Source organism: Heliangelus exortis, chromosome 1 (genome assembly GCF_036169615.1).
Source record: "Heliangelus exortis chromosome 1, bHelExo1.hap1, whole genome shotgun sequence".
Lineage (NCBI taxonomy): Eukaryota > Metazoa > Chordata > Aves > Apodiformes > Trochilidae > Heliangelus > Heliangelus exortis.
In genome coordinates, this window is record NC_092422.1 from 104691328 (window position 1) to 104708009 (window position 16682).

The window sequence follows — 16682 nt, forward strand, 5'->3', positions numbered from 1 at the left end:
TCTATTTGCATAAAAGAATGTAGTGACCTTCTGTAAGGATTTTGCTAAATTTAGTATATAACATTGTATGTCTAATACATATATAATATTGAACACAATAGGATGAAGGGTAATGGCTTTAAGCTGGAAGTGGGTAGATTTAGATTAGACATTAGGAATAAATTATTGACTGTGAGGGTGGGTGAGACACTGGAAAAGGTTGCCCGGAAAAGCTGTGAATGTCTCATCCCTGCAAGTGTTCATAGGCCAGGTTGGATAGGGCTTGGAGCAACCTGGTCTAGTGGAAGGTGCCCCTTTCCATGCAAGGAGGGGTTGGAATTAGATTGTCTTTGAAGTCCTTTCCAACCCAAAGCATAGTGTGATTCTGCGGTTCAGAGCAAGAGGATGTAGATGGGCGTGACCTTTTATTGCCATTCCGGGTCGGTGGGAAAACATCATTTTGAATGCCTCAGAGAGCTTGGTGAAAGTTAATTTCTCCCATGAGGTACTTCTTAACCTGTAGCACCCAATAAAAATAACAAACACAGAACCAACCAACCAACCAAACCCCCTCCAAAAAAAACCCCAAACAAACAAAAAAAACCCCAAAACAAAACCAAAACGCAAGCAAACAAAAAACTAAACGAACCAAACCAAACACGCAGCAAGGGCCCTGGCCCTCACGTGTAATCGTTCTACTCCCCTTGCCGCCAAAAGAGCGGGGCGGGCACCGCTCCTGCCCCGCCCCGTCGCCCCGGGCTCTCTCATACGGCCGCCCTTGCTCTTCTTCCCCGGTCACGGCGGGAGAGCCCTCGGGCGGTCGAGGGGCGAGGCGGCCATGTCGCAGCGGCGGGGTTCCAGCAGCCCTTTTTACTTCTTCGTGCGTGACCAGCTGCCCAAGCTGCAGCGGCGTGGGCTACCCGTGACCCGCACGGTCGAAGCCTTTCCCTACTGCTCCCAGGAATGGGCGGTGAGGGCAAGGGCTCTCTGCTGCCTGCAGACCCGCGTCCCTCCGGATTCCCGCGGAGGGAAGCGGCCTTGGGTTAAGGCGGCTTAATGACGGGGAGGGCAGAGGGGGAGGTCCGGGTCCTGCTCCTGTCGCGGGGGGCCGGAGCCGTGGGCTTGATGGCAGCTCGCCTGCCTCTTGCTTAGGAACAGGCACCCGGCAGATGGATCTGCGTGGTGCCCTTGTGTAGGTTGTGTGGGACCCACAGCGTGGCCTTTCTGTGTGGGTGAACTAGGTGGGGGCTCAGGCGTCGTGTGTGGAGCTGTTGAGACGGGAATCTTGAGGGTAAAAAGCAGGCGCTGCGCTGTTCCCATCTGCAGGGCCCAGCTGTGGCCTGTGACAGAGGGCAGTGGAGTCCCTTGCTGGCAGGGGTGCTTTCAGAAGACCTCTTGTTTGTGGTGATGAGACAGTGCTGCTTTGCGCTTGTCTGAAGGTGCTTCAGAAGGTGTTTCAAATCGAAGCTTCTGGCTTTGTGGGGGAGAAAGCTACTGGAAATGTTTGAGCCAGTCTTGGCAGTTCTCCTTTGTGTGGTAAATTTGTGACGTGGAGTTAGTTGGTTTGAGGGACCATTAGAAGGAAGCAGTAAAAATTTTATTTTTTAATTTATTTTTTTTTTAACAATTTACTTCAAGTTGCTGACTGAGGAAGAAAAAATTAAATACACAGAGAAAGCTCGTGCATGGAATGGGAAGAAGCATACTCCGAAGGCAGTGCAAAAGGTAAATGCTAAGAAAGAACACCCTTCAGTGTAGCTAAATAAGAGGGGGAGTAAGTGGTGTTGGGGTTAGGTGAGCTGTGATGCTATATAGAAGATCACCTGCTCTTCATAGCTTTTAGCATATGGAGGCTATGGCTGCTGTCATAGTCCATACTGTTGTGAAGGTTAAGCACAAAATTGTTCTGCTTTGAATTAAGGGTGAGAACACTCTGTACTACATAAACAAGCACATCTTGTTCCTTTGAGCTCTTGCCAAGTAAAATGTAGTTTAAATCACTTAGTTTTATGCTTAACAGTATTTTGCAGTGATTGACTTACAATGTATTTATAATACTGCAGATTTGTTCAATTTCTGGTCATAATTTCATATCACTGTTGCTTTGTGGACGTCCTTAATTTAGGTGTTTCTTACCTTATTTCCTGAAGCTGCCTCTTATATGCAGCTGATTTGGTATTCTTGAGTGGCTGTGGTGGTGGACCAAGTAAATAAAATGTTGCAAGACACACAAAAGGAATAACTGTACCTTGTCTCCATTTTTACCTTGGCTTGATTACAGAGAGAGTAGTAATGCTGTAGTGGAAGGCAAGATTCCACAATGTAGAAGTAAGCTGAATGTGATTGTAGTCAGAAATAGGGCTGAATGGATCCCTACTACTATTTACTGTCTTGAAAACGTGTGGGTGTCCCCTTTTCTTCTCCTCCTATCTGTCTCTCCCTCTCCCAACCGTTCCCTGAAGCATAGTTTCAGAGTTTGAATTACCTGAGGTGTCAGAAAGCTCATTTTGTTCCAGTCGTGGTGTGCGGTGTGAATACTTGAGTGTCAAAGCAAAGTGCCCAGCTGAGTAAATGAATAGTACTGTGTTTACTTCTTCATCCCATATTGTGCTGTGAACTATAAATGACTATTGAGGGTAAATTTTAGGTCTTTAAAACACAGGATGCTCTAGAGAGAGTGACAGGTTGCTTGTAGTTTAGAGTAACTAGTAGATCTGGATTAGTTAATTTAGTCAGTCTATACTAGGGAGATATTAGGCAATGTTTTCTGCTTTGGGGGGCTTACCTGTATGGAAAAGAGCTGTTTAGAATATGATCATCATTGAGGTATTTGAGTAGGCTAGGAGTATGTAATTAATGAATCTCCATTTTCACATATAATGGAGAGCTACATGAAATGACATAAATATGGTCTTCTGTATATCCTTCTACAAGTAGAAGCATTTTAGAAAAATGCAATCAGTGAAAGGAATAATAATTTTACTAAAATAAAGAACAATCTTTATTGCCTGTCAGTGGAAATAGAGAAGTGTGTATGTGTGAGATTGCATGTGATCTCAATTTACTAATCACACTTCTGAACACAGCCACAGTTATTTTGTATAGTGAAAGGTCTTGGTCATCTTTTGGAGATTACCTAAACTTACGTGGATGGGACCAATTCCTTATTTTATTTTAAATAATTCAGACTGATAATCAAGAAATGGTAGTTTGGAATTAGTGTACCTAGATGCAGGTGTTATTCCCAGTTTGGGTCTTGAATGACTGAGTTCTGTAAGCCAACTTCCTGTCCTCTTAAAAGCTTACTGTTCATGCATGGGATTGCAGTGCTTAATGGGTGTACGTGCCCCTCTTACTTGCTCTGTGCCAGAGCAGTCTGATGACTTCCTCGAGGTTTGTCAGCTTTTCATCAGTTCTGTGCCTAGTAAAAGGCAACTAAAGCATCTGCCAAGCTATTCTGTAAGCTTTATGGAAAAAAAAAAAATTGAAATTCCAAATTGAAAAGTTCCTTATCTGTGACAAGGCACTGAACCCAACATTTTTTATTTATTTTTTTAAGTTTAGCTGTAGTTCTTTCTAGTAGAAATGAGTTGACCAAGTTAGGAACATAGCTATCTCTCTTTTTATTAGAAGAGAAATCTTTCTGCGTTGGTTTGCAAGTACAGATGCTTGTATATAAACTGCAGACTTGTTCCATCTAACCATAACTGCCATTAGATGTCATATGTTCCTCTAATAGAAGTAGGTGAAGGATATTACTGAGAGTTAGAAGACTCAATTTTTTTTCTCTTTTCCAGACTTCCAATCTTACCCATCCAGCTCCTGCTTGTCTGACCACAAAGATGAGCAGTGTTACTTCTCTTCCAGATGCCTCTGCCATATCTTGGAAGAATGATCAGGGTACAGTAATCTTAAAGTAGTTAATCCTGGTAGATGAAAGCTTGCCCTTTATGGATATTCTCCATGGCTATACAAAGGCTGTTTACATTTTTGCTAGTGGTCATCAGTGTCTGCTGTTTCTTTGATTTAAATTAACAATCTAATGTTATACAAAGGTCTTGTGTAATATAAAAAGTCAGTACAAATGTCCCTGTCAAGTCATGTCTACCCTCGTTCCCTGAAATAATTCTCTCCTTTGTTTTTTTGGCATGATGGGAATGTGGTCATTAATAGTTTCTTTAAGATTATTTCAGTTTTTTAATGAAAAGGTAATTCTTCAGTTTACATGTTTGAGTTACAAGGCCTAATCCAAGGAAGGAATACTTGTACCAGCTTTAAAGGTTAAAGAGTTGTTAGATACCCAAGTTCAAATTTGTATGGTAGAGATATAAAATAAAATTATGACCTGGCCTCTGGGAGAACAACAGGAGGAGTATTTGCTTCGTCAGGGCTTTTATTACATCTTGGCTTGTTTTGTTATTGAAAGAAGTCTTGAAAATTAAACCTGTCTTATCTGTACCCCCTCTTGAAAAGGATGTTTTAGTTAGAATTGTGTAATGAACATACCTGTAATATTTTCGCCATGAATTTTACATGGTTCTGAAAAATGAGCACTTAAGAGATAAGTCAGGCAGCCATTCAGTATAAGCTTTATGTGCTGTGTGGGTAAGTTTCAGCTCAAGTCTTTTACCTAGAAGATCAAGTCTCTTGATCTTTTTTCATATTGTCATGGTTATGGAGGGGCAGGAAAGAGTAGCTCCATGAAATGTGTCCCTGCCACAGATCGTGCTCCTCTGTCATCGTGATCCAAGTTTGATCAGTTTGGTCGTGGTGGCTTGGGCTGACACAATTGATCTTTAAACTGAATGAGAGGGATAATTATAAGGGATAACTGAGACACATTTTGCCATGCTGCTCTTTAATAATTCTCAGTAACAGTTCTGTATGGTTCCCTGTAGCTATATCCATTTTTTTCATAAGGATAGTTGCTCAAACTCGGGTAGGAGAGGTATCTTTTCTATAGCTCTGCAGCTTCTGGAGTTCAAGACCCATGTAAGAGAGCACCAGTATTCAGGCTTAGGGCAACTTCTGTCAAATGCCAGGAAGTGTGGCATACGGCATTGTTTCTGTGTAAAAAAAGTTAAATATCCCTATTATTTTGTAGAAGTAGGATATTTTTTTATGAGGAGCAGAACTTAAGTGTGAAGATTAAATAGCTGTGTTTAAGCTCTCAGCAGGAACATTATGTGACATTCTTGAAGAGAAATATTAAGGTGTATTGTGATATATTTTTCATAGTTCCTTTTTAAATTAGTAAACAATAAATTTGTTTCTTAGCATTTGCCTTGGGTGTTCTTGCCACCTTCTTTGGGAGCTCATTTAGCAGAGGAGAAGCAATACTTTTAATTAGGCAGAGAGCTCATCTCCTCTTGCTTGAAAAGATTATTACCAGCTCATTTATCTTTTGTTACTGAATTGAGTTTGCAAGGCTGCTTTGCAGTTACTGATTTTTTTCTTATTCCCAACCTTGTTTTCCTAAATGGTGAGGAGGCCTATCATAAAAAGGAATAGTAGATCCTGTTGGATTCCAGGCCTCTTAACATTCTTGTAGGTTTGGGGTTTGACTTCTTTTGAGGTTTTTTTGTTTGTTTGTTTTTTTTTAATTGCCTTTATTTTTATTTACTTTTTCCCCTCCCCTATGATCTCTACACACAGGAACACCTATGGAAATTGTATCAGGACTCCCCATACACCTGACTCTGTCTGAGCTGTTATCTCAGATAGAGAGAAAGATCTGTGTGTTTTGCTTGGGCATTACTCTCTATATTAATAGAGAGCATCTGTCATTCGTGTGTATAGATATATATATACACATATACATATATATGTGTATATACGCATATATACATATATATATATGTATATACATATACATATATATATATTCATGTATCTATGTATCTATGTATGTATTGCTTTGAGTGTATTAGCTGAGGCCAGGATGGCTTGCAGTGACCTTTGGTAGCTTTATTTAATTTATTTATTTATTTGTTTGTTTATTTATTACTTTTAGATGTGATTGCAGACATCTTCTACTTCCTGAACATTTACAGCCACGGCAAGCTGCCGTCCCACTGCGAACAGCGCTTCCTTCCTTGCGAGATTGGGTGTGTCAAATACTCCCTGCAGGATGGCATAATGGGTGATTTCCATCACTTCATAGATCCAGGTGAGTTCCAAGGAAGGGAGACAAGAAGTAGTTTGTCTTGCCTTGAAGTGAGAGGGAGGGTTTTTAATGTCACTGCTGCTTAGATGAGATTTCTGGTATCAAGACAGGTTTATTTCTTTGGCTGTTTTTGGACTTCTTGAATTCTTGGAGCAGTGCCAATCGTTTCTGAAGAGATTTAATCCATCATCAGACCTGCATGAAGCTTCAAAGGGGATAGAATAAATCCAGGAGGACCTTAAGATGTTTGAGCTTTGTATTTCTTGCTGAGGAATATGTGTCTTGATAGGATCTATAAACATGCACACTATGCAACATACTTATTTTTTTAAGATGCATATATAACTGAAAATAACTTTTTAAAAAATAGTTGTGGCACTTGTGTAAGGCCTCTGGGGAAGATGAAGCTGTTCGTTTCTCTGCATGAAGCTATGGCTTATGAGAGTTAAGGATGTGTCATTGAGGAAGTTGGATGATGATTGTTCTTTTTCTTCTGTCTCCTCTTTTCTGCAGAAGTACCACCACGTGGCTTTCGGTACCACTGCCAGGCTGCTGGTGAGTATCAAGGGAAAAAAAGAATGGTATGCAAAGGTGTACAGTTTTAGACTCAGTTTATCTGATCTGTATCCAAATGTTGTTTTTAAGTCTACTGTTTCTCCTGGGAACTCACCAAGTTTTTGAAGAGAAAGGAGTGACAGAGCAGCTTGTCATAGTCGCCTTTTATATGTTTTTTTGTACCCACAAATGGCAGAGCAGTTCATCCAAAATGGTTTTGTCAATGGCAGTTATTTGTATTCTGTCTTCCCATTTTAGTTCAGTAATAACTGCAATATGTTCTTAAACAGGACAGCTTTGTATGGCTTTAAATCGTTTCAAGCCTATCTGAGCAGAGTCCTTCCCTTGGTAGTCCTCTCCAGCACAAAATGCTACTTTATAATAGGGTAACTTAAAGATAGTAGGCTATATATAAACCTTAAGTCTTTTGCAGCTTTACATTTATCAGCAAAGTTAAAATATTTATACCACTGTTGCATCTGGCTTGGCCTGCCTTGTTTCCCCTGTGACTCTTACCCAGTGTTTGTAGATTTCTGTTTGTTTCCATTGGGACGTTTCCTCCCCCTATGGAGAGACAAACTTGGCGCACGTTTTCCTTTGTCAAATACCTAATTAATGGCCTTTTAAAAGGGTTAAGTGTGTGTGTGTGCTTGTGTGTATACAGATAAGTAAAGATTCAAAGGAGAGGGGAACTGTATTGTTTAAGGAAACAGGACTTCTCATAACTTGTGGTTCTGTTTCTCTGCCCACCTCGCTCTTCATTAGGTGATGCCACTCATAAGATCCCTTTATCTGGATTTGATCTTTCACGTACTTGTTACACTGTTGTCTTAAAAGAACTTCTTGAGTTTGGCCAGCCAGCCAAAGGTGTTTGGCCTCACTTCTACTGCAAGGTATGGTCAAGGTCTAAGTAAGATGCTCTAAATCAAAACATCTAATTTCAGTTGTGCTGGATGTCTAAGGAGATGCACACTGATTAGGTTTTAGAGTGACGTAAATGAGTGGGAAAAGGCACTCTTCAAAGTTCCTGATTCTGTGCAGGAAGAAGTGGCTTTTCTAAGCTAACCTTTTTATAAAGCGGAGACCTAATTTTTTGCTTTCCTATTTTCAGCCTGCACTTCTGGCACTAGTCTATTAATGAACATTTCACTTGGTCTCTGACATTGTTTTGACTTAGGTTAAAAGCTTTTAAAGCTGAGTTAAATTGGTTGTGCTGAGTAACAGTCACACAATCCTGCTTTTCTAAGCAGAGATTTCCATGTAAAAATTATTAATCTTAATTTTTGCTTGTTTCATTTGCCAATGACCAAATGTTAGGATTCAGAGACTTTCAAGCTTTGTGGCAGCTATATTATGATTTGACTCCATTCCGTCCTAGTATTAATCCTTAAAAAGGCAGAAGGGTAAAGATCTTGGGCTTCTTCCATAAGTATAGGGCTCTGAAGAAATATGCATGAACAAAATGTATCTGTAGTATGGATTAACCTTTAAAGTGTCTCCGAACATTAGTCTGGAATTTCTCTTGGGATGTGCTTGGAAAGCTTCTGTGGCATTTGGTTCCTTTTCAAGATAATTTTTGGGAAGGGTGTACATTCAGTCCCACAAACACTGAATTTTGTTTTGGAGGCGACTTTTTCAGATGTAGTCAGAAGTCTTGCAGATGTCAGATTTACATACTGTACTTGTTCAAGATGACTGAAATTTTCTTCCCTTTAGTCCAGTGACAGATTCCGAATTAGCTGGTGTCTCAATCGAATGGCTAAAGTAACAGGTGGGAAATGGATAATTTTTTTCTTTTGCCCTCCCCCCTGCTTTGCCCCAAGAAAGAAGAGTTATGTAATCATGGGCAGCTATATTTGTCTGAAGGTCTTCAGGTCTCAAAGGTCTGATAAAACTGGTACTGATAACCAGAGCTACTTTGCAGGTTTCTCCCTCTGTTCCTTCCCCTCAGTGACAGTAAAACCAGCTGCATGATTGGCTCACTGGCTAATGAGTGCATCTGTAGAATAACATACACTGTTTCTTGCTCACCCAGTTAAAGGAGCACTAGAGGCAGTGAGATGACTGTGAAGGTGAGCTTTTGGTAACATATGGGAAAGCTTACAGCTTCTGAGGAGAGATGGCTCACATATAGATATACAATTTCTGAGGTGGGAAAAATTAAGGGACTATAGAATCATTGAATGTCAGGTTGGAAGGGACCCCAAGAATTACCTGGTCCAACCTTTCTAATATTACTGTTTATATGAGATGTCTCAGCAGCCTGTCAAGCTGAGACTTAAAACTTTCCAAAGTGAGGGAATCCGCCACTTCCCCTGGGAAACCATTCCAATGTCTGACTGTCCTCATGGTGAAAAATTTTCCTCTTGTGTTCAGATGGAATCTTGCCAGGAGCAACTTGTGCCCATTGCCCTTTATCTTGTCCATGTGACTCCTTGTAAACAGAAAGTCTCCATCTATAATATGATCCTGTTTTCTAGGAAGCCGCATTTTACTAAACCCACTAGTGGTAACTTGTTTATAGGAGTTTGATGCTCTGCTAAGAGGCTGGGCAGTGAGCAAGGGCTGACTGAGAAGGAAGCTGAGCTGAATGTTCACTTGACACTTGTTCTGCTGACCTTGATTTTTCTCTGAGCTACAGGCATTGAGAGCCATCTGGAGCTTCTTGCTGTGGAAGACCTGGTAATAGAACTATACCGGAACAAATACCAAAAGGAACCGTCCAAGACTTGGGTGTGTAAAGAACTGGATGTCTCCCTATGGGATTTCTCCAGTAATACCAGGTATGTTGGATTGTTTGGAAATGTGTATTAGCCTGCTGTGTTTTGGTGCCCTACACAGAGCTTGTATGCTGCTAGGCTTGAATGTTCTGCAAGCCTCCAAATCAGAAATGCTTCTCACATCATGAGTATGACTGGAAATAAAAATACTTTCCCAAAGTAAGTGTAAAGTCAGATGGCTTTTTAATTGAGAGAGGTTCTCCTCCCCCTCTGTTCTTCCCTGCTGAGGCTGTATCTGGAATATTGTGTCCAGTTCTGGGCCCCTCAGATCCAGAAGGACAAGGAACTTCTTGAGAGAGTCCAGTGCAGAGCGACCAAGATGATGAACGGAGTGGAACATCTCCATTATGAGGAAAGGCTGAGGGGGCTGGCTCTGGAGAAGAGGAGAATGAGGGGTGACCTCATCAATGTTTATAAATATGTAAGGGGTGAGTGCCAGGAGGAGGAGTCAGGCTCTTTTGAGTGATGTCCAATGATAGGACAAGGGGCAGTGGGTGCAAGCTGGAGCATATGAAGTTCTGCATAAAAAGAAGGAAAAGTTTTTTCACTGAGAGTCTTGGAACACTGGCACAGGCTGCCCAGGGAGGCTGTGGAGTCTCCTCTGCAGACACTGAAAACACACCTGGATGTGATCTTTAGTACTTTGTGATCCTGCCCTGGTAGGGGGGGTTGGACTTGATGGTCTCTCAGGGTCCTTTCCAACTACTAACTTTCTGTGAGTCCAGGGTCTAATTTGAAGCAGGGGGTAAAAAAGGAAATATTGTATATTGTGGTGTTTAATGGAAAATGATAGAAGTGAGAGGATTCAGATTCTTAGAACTATAATCTATATGGGACCTGGCTGTTGCTCTACATTGAATGCCTGATGCTGTTCCTGCAATGAGGGATATGTTTGCCAGTGGTATAAATAAAGCTCTCAGGCATAAGCTTTAAGCTGGTTCCTGTTGTTTTCTTGGGATGAGTGTTCTTTATATACTGAGAATCCTGCTTACTTTGTGGAAGAGTTTTTATTTTCCTTTGTGTCTTTTCTTTGTCTTTAATGGTAAAGCTTTTCCTGATTTTAGATTATTCCATGTTTGTACAAAGGGTTAGGTAGCTTATGGTGTTGCAGGGGAGTATTTAGTGATGACACAGTTAACTTAGAAATATACTTTAACCTTTCCACTGCTACTGTGCTAAGTAAGAACCAATAATTTGAGCTTAAAATTTAAGTAGATTTAAAAAAACAAAAAAAATTATTCTTGGTAATCTGCTTACAACATAGACTTTAAGATCTATTGGAGTAATCAGTGTCACGTTATCTTTTTAAAGTCAGGCAGTTTTCTATTTCCATTAGTATCTTCATGCTAGACCCTAGCAAGAATGGAGAAACGTAATTTAAAACACATTTGTAAAGGAAAGTGGAGATGTTAATACTGAGAGGAAATGTTTTAAATTAATGGGAAGTTTCAAGGTGTTACCTTTTAAATCCCACTTGTCTCAGGATTCTCTTTTCTCCCTTCTCCCCACCATAGTGTGAAGCAGGCTGTCTGTCAGGCTTACCTTTCAACTCTGCATAAACCTCTTAAAGCCTAGTTATTGAATGCTGGTCCTCTGTGACATTCTAAAGACACTAGGTGGTCCATGGGACAGCAAAATACTGTCTTTAATAATTGTGTGCATTCCTTCTGACTAGATCAACTAATCATGTTTACTGAGGTGGTTGCTACTGAAGTAAGCCTGATCTTCATTTCATGTAGGTGCAAGTGGCATGAAGAGAATGACATAGTCTGCTGTGCTTTGGCATCCTGTAAGAAAATAGCGTGAGTATCACTATAATGACTTCTTATTTTGTTACAGACTTGTTTTTTCCTCTGGCTTCTCTGACTGGAGCACTGTAGTTCTAGATACTGAGTTTTATATATTCCATCCACCTCCAGGATTTTGTTCTGTTCATAACTTTCATTATTGTTTGTATGGCTTAACAGTATGATGTAAGTCTTTGCATTTAGATGTAGTGTGTGACAGTAATGTCCATCACCCTGAACTCATCCTTTCACTATTTCTACTTATTATTAGAGGGGTTGGGAGAAGTGTTAATTACATCCAAATTCACTGTTTTTCTTCCAAGGCTTAATATATGTTGTGTGTTTGGTGAAACATTCTTGGTATGTTGTAGTAAGTCGCTACTTTGGAATCTTATACTGCCTTACACATAAGGTAAATACTTTTAATTTCTGTAATCTTTTTGGTGCAGGGAAAGGGAAAATAAATAGTTAGGAAACAGGGAAAGCCTGTCAAGTAGTGGTAGCACTTTGAGAGAGATAATAATGAACAGTCTGCCATTTAAGAAAACCGCTGTAAGTACTGCTGTGTCTTGCAAAAAAAAAAAAAAAAAAAGGCTGCATTTGATAGGGTGGGAAAACAGTTGTTTTAATTTAACATGTAGTTGTAGAAGAAGCTGGTAGTCTTGGATGTAGAGTAACTAGCTCCTGCAATGTTGTCTTTCTGCCTTCTGTTATTGGCTCTGTGCATCTCAGTCCCTGGTTGCTTTTGTTTACCAGTTGAAGAACTACAAAAATCTGTGCTTCTGTACACAAGTATTACATCTCTCTTAGCCAAGCTTCTTTTCTGTTTTTTTCTTGGTCAAGTTACTGCATCAGTAAGTCTTTAGCTAATGTGTATGGAGTCTCACTGACAGCAGCTCACCTGCCTCTTCAAGATTCTTACTATGGTGAAGGCACAAATACCAAGATGGTGATACTGGATGCTGGACGTTTTCAGGTCAGGTTCTTTAAACTGGTATACTGTTTTATTTCTAGTTGAGTGCTCAAACTTGCCAGTTTCAGATTAGCTGTTTTTAATTTGGATACTGTCTCTTGTGACATGTTGGGCAGCCTGATGGAAGAAGAATAATCCCTAGCTGCATCATTTTCTGTAAATTTTTTTTCCATAATTGCCAGATTTCAGGGATTATTCTAAATACAGCATTTAGAAGACACATTATTTTTAGTGTTTATTTCTTCATACAGAAAACAAGCCTTGAAGGCTCTCGAAGTGACAGACATTTTGCTTCTTCAAGTCAGGATCAAGAGTTTATCTCTTCTAATTGTGAGTTTGAAACTTTCACATTTTTAAGGGGGAAGAGGTATTTAAACTTAATCCAGGGTCATAAAGCTTAAATGACTCTGAATGAGCTGTGCTTATTCCTGCATATGGATTCCACTGCATTCCTGAAGATGTGAACATAAAGTACGGACTTTTTCTTGCTAGACACTCTTGTAGTCAAAAAGATCTCAGAAAATTAGCTTTCCTTACAGATGTTGTTCTCTGGTTTATAACCCCCTTATTTTTCTGCTACTTGAAGCCTGTTCTCATATGCTTATGTCCTTTGAGGCTGGGCTGTCTTTAAAATACTTGTCTTGCACTTAAGTCAATATATGTGCAGACTCAGCTGGCACTTGTAAATATGCTGTTATAATTCAGTTTATAATGATTTCTCATTTGTAGTCTTCTTTTTGGATATGAATTTTTTAATAGAAACCACATGAGCTCAGTTTGCCCGAGAAGTTCATGTCTGATCTTCAGAGGAAGAAAGTAAAGTTAACAAGACTAATAATTGTAAAATACATGCTGAATTAAACTCTGTTCCACTTATAAATCATGAGATCTTAATGGTCTTGGTGTTTATAGAGGACGGAACTCCCATTTTGACTTTTTTGTGTCAAAGCTATTGAATAGGTTCAGATCCAAAACATATGAAGAACAATTTTATTAAGTTATGCAAGTTGCAAAGACTGAGTTGATTTGCAAATTGTATTTAATTTAATAGGTGGTTCTCCATGTGGTGTGAAAACTTTCCTTTCTGAAACAACTACCATGCGAGGAAGAGGAATTATTCGATTACTGAAAAGTGCATCTGATCTTTCCAAGACTTTTGGCAATTGAAAATCTTTTTTACATCCAGGAAAGCTGTAAATTCTGATTTTTCTTCTTTCCATAAGATAACCAGCAATTACTTCAGACTGCTGTTTTTCATCTTGTATGTAACTCTTGACAGAATTCTAAAGCTGGATTTAAAGATGACAAAAATATTGTTTATTATGTACAGTAAGACTTACTTTGAAAAGAACTTACAGTTGCATCCTCTCTTCAAGAATGTATACCAGACTAGTTCTGTTTCTTAATGGATGGGGTGCAAATTCAGGATTGATTTTTTCTAATTCAATTATACTAATTTTTTCAGTAGCCAATGTGACTTTAAACAAGGGCTATATTTCTTCTTTTATAACCTCCTTCCCCTCTTTTGCATGTGGAAGATAGGATTTCAGTGTATAACAGTCTCAAAAAGTGATGGAAAGGGGAAGCATTGGAGGTACGAAGAGCTGCACTGGGGGAGTTAAAGGTGCAACAGTCTAAAAGATGTGCTTGTAATCTGGGAGCCATGAAGAATCTGAGCAGGCTTTTTGTGTCACGGAAGAAGTATGATGGCAAATATATCCATCTATTTATGTTCTTTTAGAGGCACAGACTATACATCAGGAACAAGTATTATATAGATTGTGTTTTTTCCTTTACATCAGTTTTATGTTTAAAAAATGCACGTCCCTCAAACAGACTGGAGATTAGTGTAGGTGTTAAGTAATATATTAATTTGCAGATACAATTTCACAAGTTTAGTCAGGCTAGGGTAGATACCAGTCATAATTATTTGAGGGCACATAAAAACTGGGAGACTGATGTATCTCCTGGAAGTTAGATGTTCCATTTTATGGAGGTGCAAGTCTTGGACTAGTCCCCAGAAAATTATCTGTTGTCTGAGCCTCATCCTTAGTCCACGTGTCTTTAATCAACTGGTTCTCAGAAGTAAGAGCTTATTTCTTTGAGCTGTTTCTGCATTTTGTTCCAACAGATACAGTTTTGAAATACTATTTCCATAGCAACCAAGTGTGAGAAGATGCTTATTCCTTGTAGGAACTGAAACTCAAAAATAGGTAGTGCATAATAGGAAAATAAGCAAAACAATTTAACCAAACAAAACCCAAAACCCAACCAAAGTAAGAGGTCAATACACTTATGAATAAATTCAAGCTGAATTTAGTTCTGATCAGTATGTCAAAAAAGGTGACTTGCTGCCATTACTGTTAGGGTTGCTGTATGGACAGTTGAGGCCCCTCTTCCTGTGTTGCAGGATTGTGGAACCATTTTGATGCCTCTTACAAAACAGCATGCTTTTATCACTGAATTTTTTTGAATTACTCTGTATTTCTTTCCTTTGAGGCTGTTGTTCTACCTGCAAACTTTCACCAGATGAAGGTTAGTAAATGTCCAAGACCAAGATTACAAGTGGAACATCTGGGAATGTTTTAACTGAGTCTCTTTAATAGTGGTAAAGCCTTTTCTGCATTGGAATAGAGTTGCTTGACTTTCAAATTTCTCAGCTGATGGTGTTGCTGCATTGACATTTTGAAACAATTCCCAGTCTTTGAATTCTTTTTAGAGGTCTGTTACAATAAAAGGTTCATGTTTCAATCCTATATAAAGGAGAGAATTAATTATTGTTAAAATATTTATTCAGTATTGGTGTGAGTACACAAACATAAAGAGTATTTCTAATATGCTTAAGGTACTATAAATCTCAAGACAGAGTGGTAATGGAGAATAACAGTTATGGTTCCATGGCACATGTGTACCTTACTACCTGCAACTTTAAATAGCATATAGGCTGTAGAAGACCTAATTACATATTCTAGGCAGTGAGCTGTTAACATGGGCTGTCTTACTGTAAGAGCCAACCTGTGGTGGTTTTTGTAGTGAAAGCTAAGATCTGCATAATGAGAATGAGCATACTAATTTGATGTAGCCCAGTTAATACTGTTATTCTGTGTATATTGAGAGGGACCTCAACAGATATCGAAGTGTGATAGAAAATTCTTCTGGTTTTGTAGCTCTGCTTCCCTGGCTGTAGTGCCATTTGAAACTGATTTATTGAAAAATAAAGCCTGCTTAATAAACACAGCACAGTAATGCTTCTCTTCTTTAATGGAAAAGTGAAGATGAGGGAAAGATGGTGACTTAAAACCTTAGCACACTCCTAAGTGCAAGGAATGGTACTGGTAATGCACAATCAGTGAGTTGGATTCGGTAGAAAATTCTCTCCACTTGCATGACAGAATTCTCAAGGGAAAATAAAACAAAGGCAGAGTGGCTTCTGAGCAGAATTTGAGGGAGACAGCCTGGGGGCTTTAATCATGTACTTTCCACACAGTAAAAAGTAACTAACTTAACACTCTGCGTATGCATGGAGAGGTACCATGCAAATTTAGCTGTCTTAAGAGTCCTTTTTGTAAAGCAGAGATCTAATGTGTTCTATCAGAAGTGACTTTCTGCCCATCCATTAGTGTAGCTTGCTCAGTCCTCTGACAGTAATTGGTAAAAGTTGTCCTGGCTTTGCATAAGCATTAGGAAGTCAATAGGTATTTTTTGTTCATGTTAAACAAATAGATGAAGTGTGTGCTAGTACTCTCTGAAGGTTTTGGCTACAAGAACAGTTGTCTGAGGGTCATAAAACCAAAATGGACTGTGGTGACAACTTTGATCTTGTCTATAACATTAGTATATTAACCTCTGATCACATTCTTCTGCTACATTCTACTTGAAGAGTATATAACTGGTATTGAAAAATGAAGCACCGTCACATGCAGTAAACAGATACTGCTTGTCATGGTTTGAGCCTGGCTGGTAACAAAGGACCACGTGGCCACTCACTCCCCGTGGCCACTCACTCCCCGTGGCCACTCACTCCCCGTGGCCACTCACTCCCCGTGGCCACTCACTCCCCGTGGCCACTCACTCCCCGTCCCCCATTTCGGGATAGCAAGGAAGAAATTCACCTAAAACCTCATGGGTCAAGACATGGACTAGGAGGGTTCCACTCACCAGTTATGGTCACAAGACAGACTCAGCTTGGGGAAAAATTTAATTTAAATTTACCATTAATCATATCAAAACAGGGCAAAGAGAAAACAAAACCAAGAGCTTAAATATTTACTGCACTCGTCCTATCTCTACCTTCTCCTCAGAGCAGCACAAGGGAACAGGGAGTGGGGTTTATAGTTTGTTCATCACAGGTGATTCTCTGCCACTCCTTCCTTATCGGGGAGAAGGATTCCTCACAGTCTGGGCTCCCTCCCATGGGAAAAAAAATCCTTCTTGAACCCCCT

The 16682-nt window shown here is 39.7% G+C and overlaps 1 protein-coding gene across 1 annotated transcript; it reads left to right on the forward strand.

The window, feature by feature from the left end:
• Positions 1-750: 750 nt before the first annotated feature.
• MAEL (maelstrom spermatogenic transposon silencer) lies at positions 751-15477 on the forward strand. Its single transcript, XM_071756531.1, has 12 exons — positions 751-949; positions 1618-1704; positions 3777-3879; positions 5993-6148; positions 6659-6700; positions 7466-7593; positions 8417-8471; positions 9342-9483; positions 11220-11282; positions 12111-12243; positions 12492-12570; positions 13292-15477. Exons 1-12 carry the CDS (start codon positions 818-820, stop codon positions 13405-13407), a joined length of 1236 nt encoding a protein of 411 aa, XP_071612632.1. The 5' UTR covers positions 751-817; the 3' UTR covers positions 13408-15477.
• Positions 15478-16682: the final 1205 nt, after the last annotated feature.